The sequence below is a fragment of the Aquila chrysaetos genome, chromosome 26 (genome assembly GCF_900496995.4).
Source record: "Aquila chrysaetos chrysaetos chromosome 26, bAquChr1.4, whole genome shotgun sequence".
Lineage (NCBI taxonomy): Eukaryota > Metazoa > Chordata > Aves > Accipitriformes > Accipitridae > Aquila > Aquila chrysaetos.
The window spans coordinates 12,254,884-12,272,311 of NC_044029.1; the positions used below are offsets into that span (position 1 = coordinate 12,254,884).

Consider the following 17,428-nt stretch of genomic DNA (forward strand, 5'->3'; position numbering starts at 1 on the left):
AGAGGATATTTATTTCCCCCTAAACTCTACAGCAAAATATGACCACTGCTGGACAGCATTCTTTTCTGTTTAAGCATCCCTGTCTAGAGTCACTACAAAACGTTTATCACTTCCTTTAACTGGACAGAATGTGTTACTGTAAAAATAGCTGACAGATTCAGCATTCCAAGTAGTGAAAATACTCTAAAAGTATTTAGCTATGTTCTGTTTCAACAAGCTGTACAATTCAAACATATGCAAGGCTACACAAAGAGAAATAAGTTTACATTTTAAAACTTACTTGAATGGGCTTTCAATAGACGTGGTTGTAACTTTAAAGTGCTTGTATCTTCTTGCATTCATTCTTTCATTTGTCGTGATACCCAAGCAAGATATCTGAAGACAGGAAAAAGAGTAAGCCATTTAGCTCATGTAAAAACATGCAAAAAAGCCCTGCATGAGCCAGACTGAAAAAAAGAGGACCAAATTTACTGTTTTATATTCCTTCTTTTGAAGAAGGAATTTTTGTCTGGGGAAATTAGCAGGTCCCAACATAAAACACCACACAACAGCGGTACCAGATTGTGCAAAAGGTTTAATTTTGAAAGCGATCAGAAATAAATCATGATCACTGAATAAACTGTGACAACTTAGCTCATAAGAAAGAGATGCCATTACTATATTGTCAGTTGAAGTGTACTGTAAGTAATAGATTCAGGAGTTACTTTAACACAGCATTTGAATTACTTTCTTCCCCTCCTGACATTCTGTTCATAGCTCTGGAAATATATTTTTCCCCCATTTATAAATTTGTTGCAGTAATGTAACTTTTTTGTCTGCAAGACAAAAAGATGACCAGAAAAAAAAGGGGTTTTTTTTGTTAATGTTGCTCATGTTTTTTCCTTTTTACAGAATCATTTGGCCCAATGGCTACAATTTTCTGTAAAAACTTTCCAACTACATTAGCCTAAAAGGGTATCTTATTTAAAACTGGAGTTTACTGTAATGTGATGTAATCAGAAACAAAAATGAGAGCTCCCTTAGCAGCCTTATACTACAGGAAGATAAAATCTTGTAATTCCTAGTGAAATATAAAGTCAACTCTGCTGCACATTACAAAAGCAAGAACATTTAAAAAGGTGAGTTTGGGCTGACTTGCCCCATTTGGATGTGCTTAATATCTCAAGCATTTTCTTTGCCTCCATGAAACCCAGTGAAGTTTCACAGCTACATATAGAAACGGGCTCTCAACAGCCAATTTTTGAAGTAGGAAGTAAAGGTTTTAAATTATTTTTCTGAGATAGTAAGTAGTGATTTGGCAACAACTCTGGTCAGTTCATGAAGAAGGACAACTCCAAACTTTATGATGGAGAGGGAAAAAAAAAAAAGCACCAAGAGTAGGGGCTATGCAGTTGCAAACCAAAAGAAGCAATTGAGAGAATATCTTTATCAATTTCATCATTATGGCAAACTCCAAAGAGATTTGCCAAGAATAATCTTAAGTTTTCAATGCGTAAAACTCTTAGGAAACTTAGTACTATGACTGTGTGTTCAGTTTTCGTTTTTCCAGGATTATTAAAGAAGTCAAATGCTAGAATTATTTTGCTTAATTACACTAATGATACAAAATACTGTGAGATGTATTTTTCCAAGTGGCATAATTCAAAGATTCATCTACGCACAGATTATATTAATAGGAATCCTCAATGGGGAACTTAGTGGATCATGATATAAGTATGATGGAAGGCTCTCCAGAAAGTCACATGCTTATTGTGCTAGAAGTCTGGTGGGTTAGACCGTTTTGAAAGCCACCTGAAAAACAAGTAGTTACCTCTGCTCATTTTTCTTGGGCAGTAAAGACCTCTGTAAGACCGAATGGCTCTCGCTCACACATAAAAGATTTTGAAATTGATATAGGTTGTAAATGAATATTGTAGAGAAAGGAGGACAAAACTTAAATTTCCTGAAAAGTTTCACCTAAGCCTTAGAGAATTATTTTTATTTCCAGGATCTCTGGAAAGATTAAATCGGTCAAGTTTCACGGTTCTTTAATGACAAGTCATACTGAAAGACTTTGAAGTCGTACTTAAAGGTTTTCAGTATGGCTTGTCTTTCCTTAAAAATGAGAAAGAAAAACTTGGGTTTGGTCAGATTACAGTACAGTAATGTGATCTCAAATCACACTGAAGCAGTGTAAAAAATTATTGCATCCCCTTTGAAGCTACCACCCTCTTTCTGCTAATGACATAGTGCATTATTCCAAATTCAACCCACAGATCTTATCCTCTATTAGTCTTTATTGCCTTTCCCTGGTCTATTTTGTGTTTTTGCCATTCTAAGAATGTTAAGCAGAAAGTAGGTATTTTAACCTTTTGCAAAAAAAACAAGTGAATGAGAAGAGAATGATGCCTAATATCCAGAGACAACAGATGCCTGCCTCCTCCAGCGTGGCTGAGAGACTAAGCACTTGGTCTTGCATAATGAACATTAAAATTTAAATGACAGAACTATTTGATATTCTCATGTCACTCCCAAGACTCAGCATTACAAATGAAATGCTCTTCCATACCTGATACATCTGACACATGAGTAACACAGCCACCCACATGAAGTGAAAAACACTGTTCAGAAACATCCAAAACATCCATGGAGAACAGGTAGCAATCTGTGTAATATAGGTCCAAAATCCATCCTTTGCATAACTTGTCTCACAGTGGAAACCCCAATCTAGAGAAAAAACAGTGTCAAAAACCATACAGAAGATTTAAGATGTTTACTATACATCAACATAATGCCCACATTAGAATGTATTAAATTAAATAAGAAAATGACAGTGTGCTAAAGTAGTTTTACTTGCTCTCTCTTCCTTTCCCAACTCCTTGAATACATGACATATGCACATACTTGGCTGTGATGAAAAAAAAAAAATCTAGGACAAGAAAAAACATAATCTTCTAACTTAAAGTACCCAATATAGTCAATTAATAAAATGCAGTTCAATTCCAGATTAAAAATATCTAAAACTCAGATAAGGCAGAAATCTGTGAAAATCCATACCAGGAGATAAACAAAGTATTTACAAGCAATTAAAAAAAGCCAAACCCACACATTTACTCACAAGAGATACATCCATAAATCATCCAGCAGATCATAAAGAGCAGGAAGAACAGGTATCCCATAAAATAGCGATGGTTTCCTGCTCCTGAAGTTGCACAACAACAGGGATCAAATTACTACACTTTCAGATGACAACACTACATCAGAAAGTTTAATTGCTTGCTTAGAAGTACTGCTTATTATTGTATAGAGAAACATTACTCTCCAATATTAAGCCAATAAAACTTCAAGACAGTGAAATTAGCTGGTTTACTATGATTTTTTTTTTTGCTTCTCAAACAAAGCAATGTTTTATTTTCTTCAATTTCTGTCACATTACAGCTGCAATTCACACAAATGCATTTCATTTGTAACATCTTTCATGAGCTAATAAAATTATTGATAGACAATATTTAGAACAATGTTGGTGACAGCTGTTGCAGAGCCCTGAACAGCCAGGAATTACACATCAATAAATATTTTTCAAATTCCATTAAAAAATCGTCAGACTGCAGAGTTCACATTCTTAAAAGAAACAGAAATATGAATAAATATACAACCTCCCTTGATAATAAGCTAACTCACAGCTTAGTTGTAAACCTGCTTGACGAAGCTAGCTAAAAGTAAAATATCTAATAGAACTTGTAAAACAAATCCATGTAACTGAACAGACGAGGACTAACAACTCGGCTAAAGTAATGAATGGGATAAAACCCATTCTGCTTAAGACAGAATTTAAATGCAAGAAAATTCAGTTACTAAAAGACTGATCTATTTTTAATATTAATTGAGCTAAAAAGATGCCTTTTATGCGAGTACATCATAATCCTGAAGTACTCGGCCTTCCTTCTGTTTGTAAAGTATGTCCACTGTTGCAACCTTCCAACAGCTCTAGGCTGTAAACTAAACCCACAGAGATGATAACGGGCTACAAAAGATTTGGCTGTCATCATCTACCAGCACAGCATTTACTTCTTCATTATGTCAAATATTTTGCCTGCTAACACAAGAGCATCCTCTGCAGGCAGAAAATAATCAAGTGCTTTTAGCAAGTGAACTCAAAACTATATAAATAAGTGATGAGGAAAAATACACATACAACACAAGCTAGACTAAACACAAGACATTTCCTTGAAAATCAAACAAGTTCCTTCAGACATAAAATAGGTTGTAACACTGCCTTCAATCACCTAAGAGCATATAAGAAACAGTGTTGGTAATGTCCCTAAGGTAGCACTTTCATTTGTATTCTAAATTTCAGAATTGGTAAGTTTCATAAAATACATTTTTTTTAAAAATGGAAGTTAAATGGTGACCTAGAGGTCCGTCTGAGAGGCATCTGATGAGATGCTTCTTTCAGCAGAATCTTCAATGGTACTAAACCAAATTCCGCTTAACAGGAAATCTCTCTGTATTTAGTAAAAAACATACAGGTAGCATTTAAAACTATAAATGACACAGGTACGATCTTGGTCACAGTTAAAAAAAAGACTTTGGAAAAATGAAGTTGAGAAACTGCCTTTCTTCTGTATCTTAAATAAGACTGGACAAAACACAGCACTGTTTCTACAGTTTCACCCTGGACTGGCAGGAACACAGTCAGTTATCCTCCACAGTTAAAACAATGCTGTAAGAATTGTCGCTAATTTCTTTTATATGGTTGTGCTTATATTATACATAAGTAATAACATGGAGTTACATCACATGATTTAGACTATTTGTTCATTTCTTAATTTTTCCTACTGTTAGGTCCTTGGAGAAGAATCTTTATTGGGGGGGAAAAGTGATCATTATTCTAAACCATAAAATAATTTCTCATATACACAAGACCTACCTTCTGAGTCACTGCTATCAGAACAATAATTCAGTACAACGTCATCATGACCCATGTGACATAACGGTTTAAAATTTGGCTGTAGCTCCGTTCATGCTATTACTTGAAAACTAAATTTCTCTTGCAAGTCTGCAGTTTGATTTTGAAAAGTAACTACGAGTTTCATAAAACCTGTTACTATTCATTTTCAAACAACCAACTGTAAAAAACATAATGCTATTTTGATACTCCATTACAAAGATAAGCATAATCACCTTTAGAGACTCACTCACTGTAATTTTAACTAAAATTTTGCAGGTATGATAAAAATAATTTGCCCCTATTGCCAATTTATTTATTTTCCAAATAGCCTGCACTTTTTGTCAGTCTCTTCAGAATGGTAAAAATATTCTCTCAATCTCTTTTTGCACCAAGTTTTATCACCAAAGGATTTATTTTGGAGTGTCTGTACACACTCTTACAATATTTCTCAGTCCTATCTTTAGTAAAAGTCTTATCCTTCTAACACACTCAAAGGAAGCCTACATAAAACATTTCCAAATTCCACCTTTCCAGAAAGGCGTGATTCATGTTTCCCTTTTTGGCAAACATACCATGAATGCTGTTTTAAGAACGGATTCTGTTTTGTAATCCTATGCTCAGTCACCACGTACCAATCTGAGAGAGACAGAGAAGCCATATAAGGTCATTTAGACCATCACTCCCTCCAGTTCAGGGCTGTTCCCATAGTGTGATTTCTAATGCTTTTTTCCCAGCATACTTTCAAGCATCCTAATGTTTACTTTTACCTCAAATTATCCCAGTCTGTACAAGACCACCACCACCAGTAGGAGGATTTTGCTTTTCCATCACCATTGTTTTTTAAAAAACATTTCCTTCACCTAACTTAATCCCATTACTTGCATGCACTTATTACACACAAACTAAGGTCTTTCCTCCCCCATTTGTTTTCTATGCTTTTCCAGTTACTGATTAAAATACTGGATTCTTTCTGTCCCATGGACAAGTACTCCTCAGCACTCTTGCAAAACAAACTGTCACTAAACACACTCCAAAACCTGAACCCATGCACCCCGGCCTGTTGTAATTGAAAATGTCTTAGTTGTTCATTGTAAAACATCTAAAATATAAATCAAAAGTGGCTCAGGTAGTAACATCAGTAGGAAATATAAAGTAGAATGGACTGATTTAAGTCCACCTCAGTGAGACTTCAGTGATGTTCTATTACAACTCAAATACCAGCATTCACTATTTTACTACTCTTGATCATTAGACCAAACTACTGCGACTATCTGTTATTATATATATTTGGAAGGACTACAATGAAGGATTTATTGGCTGCCAGCTGCCAATGAATCCAGGTCCTAACTGCTCCCCAAGATTAAAGTTACCTCTGCTTGTGTGCTAAAAAAATAAACCAGTGAAGCAAGCTGCACTCATTTCCTAGCTGTGAAGCCTTCAGTGCTCCCTGCATAATAATGGCTTTCAAATAAGTTTCTCAAAATGTATGACAGGGAATAGTGGCATTTAGAGACTTTATTCCTGTTCTGTATCTGTTCCTTTCATCATCGCTGGGGAGAATAAATGACTACCTGGGGGGTCAAAAAGAGGAGAATACCTCAATAGGAAGTCATTCTGTATCTAACTGCTATAATCATGGCATTTTTGAATCGTGTACTTTCCCATTATATTACCAAAAATTATTGGTAAAGATGAAAATTTTTGTCTTATGTAAAGGAAAACAGTCAGTTGTGGAATTGGTACATGCCTTTTCTGCAGACTTTAAAAAGGAGTTAAGCTTTGCATCTTTTTATTACTAGAGTTTATGTTAATAAAAATAAATATATAGGAAACTGAATTAGACACAGAACAATTTTGAGGATGGGTATATAACAGACAATACAAGTGAGAATAATGCAGAGAATCACATGTAGAAAAAAGATTAAGCTCAATATTGAAAATGTTTTTCCTTCTACCAAAATCCTTAACGGTTTTTCTCAGACTTTGGCAGAAGCCAAGTCACTTTCACCGTGAAATGAGAACAGAAAAACACCCTGCAAAACACCCAGGGTCAACTTCAGAAGCTTTTCCCTTCTTTATCTGTTAAGACAACATGGTATTTTAGCAAATGACTCACCTACACAGTTACCCACCCATGGGCAGTGGTGATCAAACTTCGCTATACACCGATTGCATACACCACAGTGCTTGGACCTCACTGGCTTCCGTATCTGTAACAGTTATTAACATTTGTTTAGAAAAGCAAAAAACCCGACATATTACAAATAGAAAAATACGCCTCAATTTACATTTAATTGATTTTGATATTGTTAACCCCTTAAAGAACTTAAAACTTGATACTAATTTTTAAAGCAATCTTAGCTATTAAGCTTCATCTACACACTATTTAATACAAACTTCTATACAACCACATTGAAATCACTTCCACACTATTTTTGTTATATAAAGGATTTTTTTCCATACAAAGTTCTCCCATCACCTCCAGCTGTTGAGCTTTGTACAGCAACCAGTTTCATTTCAGCTTTTTAACAAAGAAAATAGAGAATGAGTTTGAGTTCCACAATTCTGTCAGTAATGTTCATAACTGAGCTCTAAAATAAATTCTTCCAGCTTATTTTCTAAAGACAAGAATAGACTCAACAAGTGGAACTCAGTGGGACTTAAAATGCTAAATTACTCCCAACGATTTTTTTTAAAAGTTTGTTTGGAAAGAAATATAAAATAGCAATAAAAAAAGAACTGCTATTAAACTGTTCTGAGATATATATGCATACACACACATAATTTTTAAGGTGCCACATCTGTACATAATTTTCCAGATTAAATTTTGGGAAGATTAACATCATTCGTGTCCTACATAGGTCAGAGCATTATAGTGTAACACTGATAAACCTGATAATTTTATATTTACTAGTTAACTTTCTAAAAAAGAAATGCATTACATTTACTATGGTTACTTTTTTTTTCCCCTTAAGCAGTTTTTTCCTTTTAAATTTTCTGTGGTAAAACTAAGTATTAATTAGTCCAAGAAAAGTATTTGCTTGCAATTTGGCAAGCTTTATAAAAATTAAGATTTCCCCCTGCCCTGATTACTACCAAATTGAGAAATACACTTGATTTTTGAAAGAAATTTTTTACTAGAAGCATCATGTAACTTTACTGTGAGTTACAGAGGTGGTGGGATGTCACCTGTGATTTTCATAACTTGTTAGGTGTACAACCAACCATCTTGGTAGGTATATTGGATACTTGGATTTTGACACTGGCAAGTTATTTCCACAGTGATCATTTTTTTCTTCCTCTTATTGTTGCAGGGTTTTTTGTGTACAGATATACTACAGATATATTATTTATTGAAAACACTGCTTAAATTAAAGATTACAAATAAACCTTGCCCTTGAAACTGCATTATTAAGGCCAAAAAGGTGTTCAGTATAGGAACATCTAATTTCGGCCTAGCATTAAAAAAAAAAAAAAAAAAAAAAAAAAATCAGTGCTGCAATTGATTAAAAAATACACTACCAAGCAGGTACTGCAGAATATACTGAGGTCCAGACTTCCTGTCTCTGCAAGTTCTACTATTGTCTGCAGAAAAAAGAGAAAAGAAAAGAAAAGAAAAGAAAGAAATTAGAATTTAGCATATAAACAAATGCTAACAACCATCGTAACAGCTTCTTTTCAGACCCAGGGTCGTGAATGTTATTCATCTCAGGTACTTTCTACACACAGGAACAACTTAAATTCTGCTGAAACTGATTTTAAACCTCCTTTATTAAACCAATACGCTCATTTACTTCTAAATTAATTCTAGCTTATACTTATTCCTAGTCTATCTAGGTTTAGAGAAAAGGCAAGCTTATATTAATTTTGATACACCTACACAGTGATTAGCATCAGTTTGACTAACCTGTTGTTAAACTTATTAAAATTAATGCAGCTGAATTTCCAAACAGGAACATAAATAAAACTAGCTAGCAGGATCAGCCAGTCTAAACCCCAGACTTTCTTTCCAGAGGTATCCCACCAAAACCTTTACATCTATATTCACCTCTTTCCTCAAATGTTGAAGTTTCAAGAAAGAAAAGAAATAATGCAAACCAAACCTCCTCTTACAGATAATGCTATACTTATGGGTCAAGTGATCCACAGAAGTAGGAATCGGTTAAGCATGCCTATACATTCACACTGAATGATGTATTTCCTTTTTTATTTTGTACACTCCTTCAGTACCCACTACATTGTTGGAATAGAAGGAATCTATTACTCCATTAAATGGTTTCCAACAATTTTTAAAATTCAGCAGCTGAAATCATGCCATGTGAGCCTTAAATGACATTTGCAACATATGGAAAATATAATGAAAACATTTTTTTCCAGAATATCCTTCCTTGAACCAGAAGGAGCTCGCTCCGCATAAACAGCCTAACGGCAAATAGATTAATCTGTTCCCTTTCAAACCACGTATACCATTCACATCAAAGTGGTTTCTAACTGCAGAAGCAATAAAATAGTCCTTACAACTATTTTCCTCATCACAGTAATATAAACATAACTACCTTAATTAGACGATGACCACTAAGGTGGGCATCTTGACCGAAGCTGCCGAAGTTTTCCTCCAAAATACTACACTTAATAACTGGTTTGGAAAAATTTATGGAAACTTTTCCTCAAAGTAACCAGTAAAAGCTACAGTCAACAGTCCAGGGGTAAATCAGTGTCTTAATGCTTTCCCTGCTGATCTCAGGTAAATGAGGAACAGTCTTCACAGTTTTCTAACACTTCTAAGCCCTGAAAGTTGGGACTATTCTTTTCTCCTTGCTTGTTGTACTTCCATTTGCTATTGGCCCAGTATTCTTGCCTCCACCACTGCAACCCTTCAGATCCCCTCTCCAACCATCCACTGCCGTTCACAAGTCCTTCCATGTCTCTCTTGCAGCTTGCCAACTTCAGTACTCAACGTCGCTTTCTCATCGCCCTCTGCCATCCCTCACTGCTCTAACATTTCCCACTACAGGACTTAAAATTAAAGGGCCTCCCTCACAAGAGTAACTTTTGTAAATAAACCAGATGAACAGAAAGCAAAAAACCTGACGAGATGTATCTACCATGATTTCAATGCTGCTGGTGCGGCTTTTGATACCTTAGACAATTTCATACAATACCTTTTGGACAATTTCATACCTAGTTCCTCTGATTTCAGTGAGAGTATACACTACACTACAGACTAACGAAAGGATGCACCAAGGAATGTACGTGGTGTGATGCTCAGCACTGGAGTTCAGTATTGTCCACAAGCAAGATCCCAAAGCTCAGGAGAACAGAATTGAACAAGAGCAGATAAATCACTTAAATATAACTCTCATCAGAGCTTATAACACAGAGATCCAGGAGTACTCAAGTTAGAGCCACGTTGCTGTGCTTTGTAAACCTTGGGTCTATTTTCTATGCTTTTGAACTATTGGAAAATTTTATTTATTTTTTATTTACTTATTTGAAAAGTGACTTGGGTTATTTTGTAACAGAGAAGAAAGGACATGACATATCAGAAGGATAAACATCTGAAATTGTTGCTTACTATGCACTTCCAAACATACTTAACTTGGTCATCTGGAATTAAAAGAATTTTTTTGGTTGCTTATTCCAAAGCTAAAGGCTAACTCAACATTAAACGTCTGGAGACAAATTATGAAAATGTGAGAAAGCACTACATTGCATGAAGGTAAGACACACACCCTAAGGTGGTTTATACCCCTGATAATAGATCATCTTACAATTTGGGTAGCTGCAATGTAAGAAGTCCAAAACATTCACAGCCATATGCATCTGCCTGAAGACGTTGCATTTTACAATTCCTATCCAGTTCAGCCAGGCTTTTGTAACCACACTTAACTACTTAAGCAAGCAGATCAAATAAATTGCATATTTGTGCAATTTGCTGAATCCAAACCAAAGTGCAGTTGCTGACTATTCTATTTAATTTAGTCCAGTTGAAGGAAGAGAATTTAGCCTGGAATTTACTTTGGCAAATTTGCAATAATAGAAAGGGAATTTGCAAGTAAATCTGCACATTGACTAACAACTCAGTTATAACCTATTGGAGAATACAAAAATCATTTAAGCTATTGCAACCATCCTTTCAAAGGCTATTACATGTCTATTCCTACATACGGCCATAATTCCAAGTGGTCTGATGTCGATCCATCCACAAAGGTGTTTCCACAAATGACTGTGAAGTAGAAGCTCAAGGATGTGAGCTTCTAGGAAACTTACCCAAAAAGAAACAAACAAAATGCTTCTGCTGCTTGTATAAAATTTTGGCATATTCAATGCTCAGTTTGGCTGCTAAGAAAAATGCACTTAATAGAAATCAGAAGTGCTAATAAAAAGTGTTATAACATCTCAGAAAGGTATCATTAGATCATCCATATTTTCTCTAACATTTATACCAGAACAAAAGCCCACCCCAGATTGCCAGGGGTTTTAGTTGTTTTAGCCTCAAAAATGTTTGTCAGTCTAATACTTTTAGATGTAAAAGTTAGGAAAATTGGAGGTGCTTAAAAGTCTGGGAGGTTTTTATAAAATCAAATTAACTAACACTTTCCCCACAATGGCTTATTTGTTTCAGTAAGGCAAAACTCTGAAACTTCACGTTTTCATTTTCACCCAACTGCTTTTTAAACTTTTTATCTTGAAAATTTAAGTTACAATTTTATTTTATTACTCAAAAAGACCAAAATGCAACTTTGGACCAGTAAGACTTGAACATATATTCCAAATGCAAAAAAAAGAGAAACCTGGAAGACAAGACTTTTCAACATTTTAGACCTTTTGTTATACAACAATTTATTGAAATTTCACATACTGAACAGCAAACTACTCTGCCCAACTGGTGGAAGGCTGCTGAAGAACAAGTTTCACATAGCTCTTGGCTTTACCTTTTTCTTTTGTTCTTCCGTGGCTTTGATGATTCCTGGATCAGATTTCCAGGATTTTCCAAAATTGTAGAAAAGTGCAATGCTATTAGCGAGGAATGGAAGATGTATAAAGAAAAAATTGAGATGTGTTTAAAGTCAAGGAATCTAAAGTTTAAAGCCAAATTTCCTCTGAAAACACCCACTGATAATTCTGAAATAAAATTTGAATAAATTTAATTTTTACAAATGCCCCCGAGTCACTGTATTCTGAAATTAACAAAATTCAGTGCTGCTGTAAGAACTAGCTTAGTACTCAGTATTTTCTATTGCTTAAACTTGAAAATTTACTTTTTAAAATGTCGTTCTCCATGATGCATTTCTAAAGCACTTATCCTTCTAAAGAATGAATAACGATAGTTCAGTTTTTGTAATTATTTTCCCTTTTAAATAAATAAAATTCCATGAAATTTATCTTCTTAAAAGTATTTCCTGTTTTCAAAATAAACATTTCAGAGCTCTATTTATGAGATAGACATTTGACTGCCTATGTCTTCAGTGGCTTGACATTCCCATTAGATCACAGACAGGACTGTTTCTAGCCATAGAAGGAATTGTGCTGCAACAACCATTGGTGCATGGCAATCATGTCTTAACACTTATCTCCAAGAAAGGTACTGTCTGAAACCTCGTCCTATTATAAGGCAATACCCATATTTTACATCAAAGTTATTTTTAACATACTAATACATCTAATACTTACAAAACCACAGGGTTTAGTATTCTCTGGAAGTGCTTATAAAATCAATTACCATAAAAAGACAGAAAACAACCATTAGTTTTAAAATATATTTCCTGTGTTGAATGACTTGCCATATAATATGCCTAGTCTTACAACACTTGACATTTCTTCACCGAATTAAAACAATTTGAAAAACCAAATACTTCAGATATGCTGCTTCCACAAAAAGCAGAAAATTATTTACTCTGATAAACCTACAAAAGACTTGACCAAGCTGACTAAAGATACCTGTCAGCTGTCAGTCATAACTGTAAGGACATGCCATATTTGACAAAGCTGTGGTGGCAGAAGCCTCTACAGCATTATCCAGGCAAAAAGGACACTTATTACTCAAGCGTACTCATTAGAACTTCTACTGTATATAACTTTTATATGTTTAGTATATTGTGTGTTTACATTACAAAACCCTGCATATAAGACTTAAAAACAAGCATTATGTGGCAATCTGTAGTGAACTGGTATGTAACACTTCAAAGACAAGAACAAAAAGCCATTTTTTCAATGCTTTGAAAAAAATCTGATTTTGAAATTAGAACAGATGCTCAAGTATGTTCTGCTATATATCTACAAGTATATTCTATTCTGTTTGACTCTATTGGAAAAAATGTTTGTTGAAGGCATTAAACAGTATTAAGAAAAAAATTACACAAACCATTGATAAACAAATCTACCTGGTATAGCTACAAGCAAATATTAAACGAAAAACCCACAATTTCTATAGAATAACTTCTACACTGCTCTTGTGATGTGAAAGAACCCTGAAATATGAAAAAATACAAGTAAGGCCTCTTTTTGACTTCTGAAATACTAACAAAGCCTCATTGTTCATGTGAAGTGTATCCCAAATAACTTCTGTTTTCCTTCTGTTGGGGGGAGGAATTGGCTGTGAATTTCTAATTAAAAAATATTGGCAAGTTAAGTTAAAATTTTAATCATGTACCTTATACAATAGAATATTACTATTAACTCACTAAAGGCTGATTAATCTTTCCTCTAACAAGCTGTTTCCAGCAAGTTTATAATAGGGAGAAAAAAACACCAGCTATACTATAAGCTAAACACTCACAGTTCTATTTGATACATTACAGATGAAGAGTTCTGACTTTAATATTTACACAATCTAATTTCTTCCTATTTTTTTTCTAAAACTACCTGCTGCCAAGTATAAGCTGGTTCAACTTACTCGTACAGCTACAGAGAGATTACATTTTCTTTAGAATACTACAAGTATCACTGGGGGGTTTGCCACAACAGTGAAAACTGTTTTTTTCATTGAAAATACCTCAATCAGACATCTGTTACAAACAATTAAGGCACAACTGAAACAATTATATGACCTATTCCTAATTACTATATGTCATGTCTAGACTGTTGAAGATAGGGGGAAAGAATTAATTTTGTATCCTGTAGAAGGGGTTTTATAATCTTAAAGTTTTGGAATTGTTTTTTTACTGACTAAAATTTGGACAACCTGTGTGATAAAGAAGCCGTCTTTTTTCTGAACTTACCCTTCCCCCATTTTACTCCACAATATACAGAGAGAGCATAAGAGACTCCCCACAGAGTCTAAGTTTTGCCTTTCCTTTTATCATGGTGGTGTCAGATGAGTGCAACACTGACGGTATAAACGGTGGCAGGTAAGGTACTTCCGTGCTGAGGATGTGAGATGTCAGGAGACTGCATGAGAAAGTAGAGCAGTAACTATGTCAATGGGGAAATACAAAGTCAGCAGTATTTTTCATTAGTATCTTCAAAACCCCATTTCTCATAAGTTTTACGCAAAACTGAGGAGAAGGAATGAAAACCAACAAGACTTTTAAGGAGGAAGGGAAGTTAGAATTGTCTTCTCCGGGATATTTCTGGCATATTATGTAAACAACTCCAACCGTGGGATTCATCTCACCTACCTTAAATCACTCAGTGTGCCTTCATATACAACAGAAAAGAAAAAGGCACATCCAATCTATCTTCAGTATCAAGATATTTAAATTAAGCGAGAGGAGCAGTGCCCTCCAAGTGGCTTATGTCTCTCCACTGGCTACAAAGAGAGCTTAAACAACTAACTTAGATATGGATGTCCACACTAGAGGTATCTCAAGTTATGTTGAACTCCCCTTTGAAGTTTACTTCCAAAGAGATCTTAGCAACTTGTATCACAGACATCTCTCAAAACTCTCCATAGGTGAGAAACCTTTGTAGGTTTGCATTAGCTACAGAGTAGGAAATCGGTTCTCCAGAGAGTATGCCTTGTTTTGTCCTAACATCCTCCATTACAACCACACAAGGAAAAACGTTACCATATTATTAAAGGCTGCAAAATGCATGATACAGCAGGCATTCACCTGCCCTGTCACCAGTTTGCTGCCTTTTATGAAGTTTCCCCAGTTTTCATTGTGAGAGACAAAGCAGAAACACCCATGAAACACTTCCTACTTTTAGTCCTAATCAATATCCTCTAATTATTAGAAAAAGTACAACAGGCTGAAAATTATTCCAGGAAACCACTTGGAACCCAAAAGACCAACTCATTAAAAAGAAAATTAAAAGCCAACAAGCACCCCACAACCCATGAGTGAGGTAAACATGTGATGAGCTAATTTTTCATCCTGAACTACAGACTATTTAAAAGGGTTCAAACACATGCAGCTTCCTGCTATCACAGCAATACATCATACAAGAGTCTGAAACCAAGTAAAAAATGCACATTATATACCAAGATGCTCCCTTCCACTAACTACAAATCCAGTAATAAAGTCCTTTGCTCCTAAAGAGAAAAATCTGCAGCCACTGTAAGCTCTCAAAGATCAATACATGCTCATGAACCTGCCAATTCATAACAGCTGTACATCTGGATCCAAGAGTCCAGGTAGATAACAGCAGATAGTTACACAAGAAGCCTCATTTGTCTAGGTATTTATTAGACAAAACCATTTTTAATCAACTGAAGCTCTGCAAAAGCTTTCTACCTCTAACATTAAAAAAAACCCTTAGCTTGCAAAAACAATTCATTCACTGCCATCTCCCCCACCCCAGATTTTTTTTTTTTTTTTAATTTTAATTTAGAAAAAGTATTTAGAAGTTCTGGATAGCTGGGTCTGGGGTTTGGATTTTCTGAGTCTTTGGTTCCTCTAGAAACATGGCTGCATGCAAGGAAGTGAATGGCTGCATTTCTTCCTGCATGCAAGCCTTTTTGCTGTTTTCCTGAAGCTAATTTTGGTAATACGAATGGGGTTTTTTGGTTGTTGTTTTAACTGCTTAACTGTACCAGTTGGCTTGTTACAGTTTTTAAAACACTATGCTATTGTAACAGCTTTGTGAAAGCATGAAAAATCATCATGAATTCTCTTACACCCAGTTTTTAAAATGATCCCTAATTGAAAAAGTATGCAGTGTTTGTTTTCTTTTCTCTAAAACCCATCAATACTGAAATATATTTGAAATAAGATAATCAATACAGTATTAGTCAATGATAAATTATTTTTAAAATTATAAATTGGCTTATATCATCTCAGCATCTCAGCATTGCAAGTAGTATGCTCTACCAAAAAAGTTTAATTAACGAAAACTGCACATTCCCATTTGCACCAAATGGAAGTGGTAGAACCAAAAAACCTGCCTGCGAATATTTTGGGTTACAGCAAACCCTGACATTTTAGAAAAACAGAGCAGTATAAGAACCTTCTGCCATAACAGACACTATTTGTTCAGCTGGAACTGAAAACGCTGCGTGAACAACTGAGATATGAACTCAGTGCATGTGCCCTGAACTTTTACAGGACACAGGAGAATGTTCTACCTATAAGTGCTAATGAAAAAGAATGAAATGTGAAATTCTAGTCTCAAGTTATTAAAACTTTTAAATCCTTTTTTTTTTCCTTTTGAAATTAAAACTAAATTAAAATATAGTGATTTAGTGTGTAGGATTTTTGAGGGTTCTTTTCCCCCTACTCTGCAAACAGTAGAAGATTAGAATACACTAACAGAGCAAGACATAACTATCCTTTGTTATGGGCAAAATACAGTTAAAGGGAAGCAGCAAAATAGCAGCAAAACAGTGGCAGGGAAGCATAGCACTATAGACTCACATGATCTGTGTATTTATGGATATAACTTCCTCATTCCCAGCAGGAATAGGATTTCTATTTTAACAAATATAGCAGACTCAGAAGCTGCTGAGAAAAATCCACTAGAACGGAAATATTGACAAAAATTCAGTACACTAGATTCATCCAAACTGTTTGAATTTACTTTCAAGATTGGTCTTTTAAAAGACACATCATTAAGCCTTAGCATTTATAGGCTTATTTGTCATGTGACCACCCTGAAATTCAAGAAAACACACTGCTAATCTTTGGTTTTGTTTGTTCTTTATGATACATTGTTTCAACTGCCCTTTTCTGTCTCATTAGGACAAAACGCAGAAGACCTGATGATCTTCCAGACACCTTCAACATATCTACAAGAAAAGAATATTCTTACCAAACACCCAAATATTAAAGTAATAATTGCAGCAATTAAGACCTTTAAATTATTTGTAATACAAAGTTCCAGTAAGGCAATTTGTGATAGTTGTTTAAGGTTAGAAACTTTTTTCCTGAGCAAAAGATGGTTAAAACTTGTGAAAACTACCAGGATAGGTTTTATCACTTGAACGTTACAGACTATAAAGTAGTACTTTGGTCTGCTGTAAGTAATCATATAAAGCTGTAAAAATACAAGAATCCTTTCTCCAACCACAATGCTGTGCCTCATGCCATAAAAATAGAGCAGGCATGCAATTTCTTT

At 34.8% G+C, this 17,428-nt stretch overlaps 1 protein-coding gene across 1 annotated transcript in view; it reads right to left on the reverse strand.

Moving 5' to 3' along the window:
- The window catches only part of ZDHHC17 (zinc finger DHHC-type palmitoyltransferase 17), a 77,274-nt gene that overhangs the window by 4,785 nt on the left and 55,061 nt on the right, over nucleotides 1-17,428 (reverse strand). The window contains exons 11-16 of the mRNA XM_030002780.2: nucleotides 11,866-11,990; nucleotides 8,453-8,515; nucleotides 7,047-7,140; nucleotides 3,098-3,181; nucleotides 2,549-2,706; nucleotides 281-375 (exon numbers count right to left, since the gene is read on the reverse strand). Coding sequence (XP_029858640.1) covers nucleotides 281-375; nucleotides 2,549-2,706; nucleotides 3,098-3,181; nucleotides 7,047-7,140; nucleotides 8,453-8,515; nucleotides 11,866-11,990 — 619 coding nt within the window. The remainder of the gene's footprint in view (nucleotides 1-280; nucleotides 376-2,548; nucleotides 2,707-3,097; nucleotides 3,182-7,046; nucleotides 7,141-8,452; nucleotides 8,516-11,865; nucleotides 11,991-17,428) is intronic.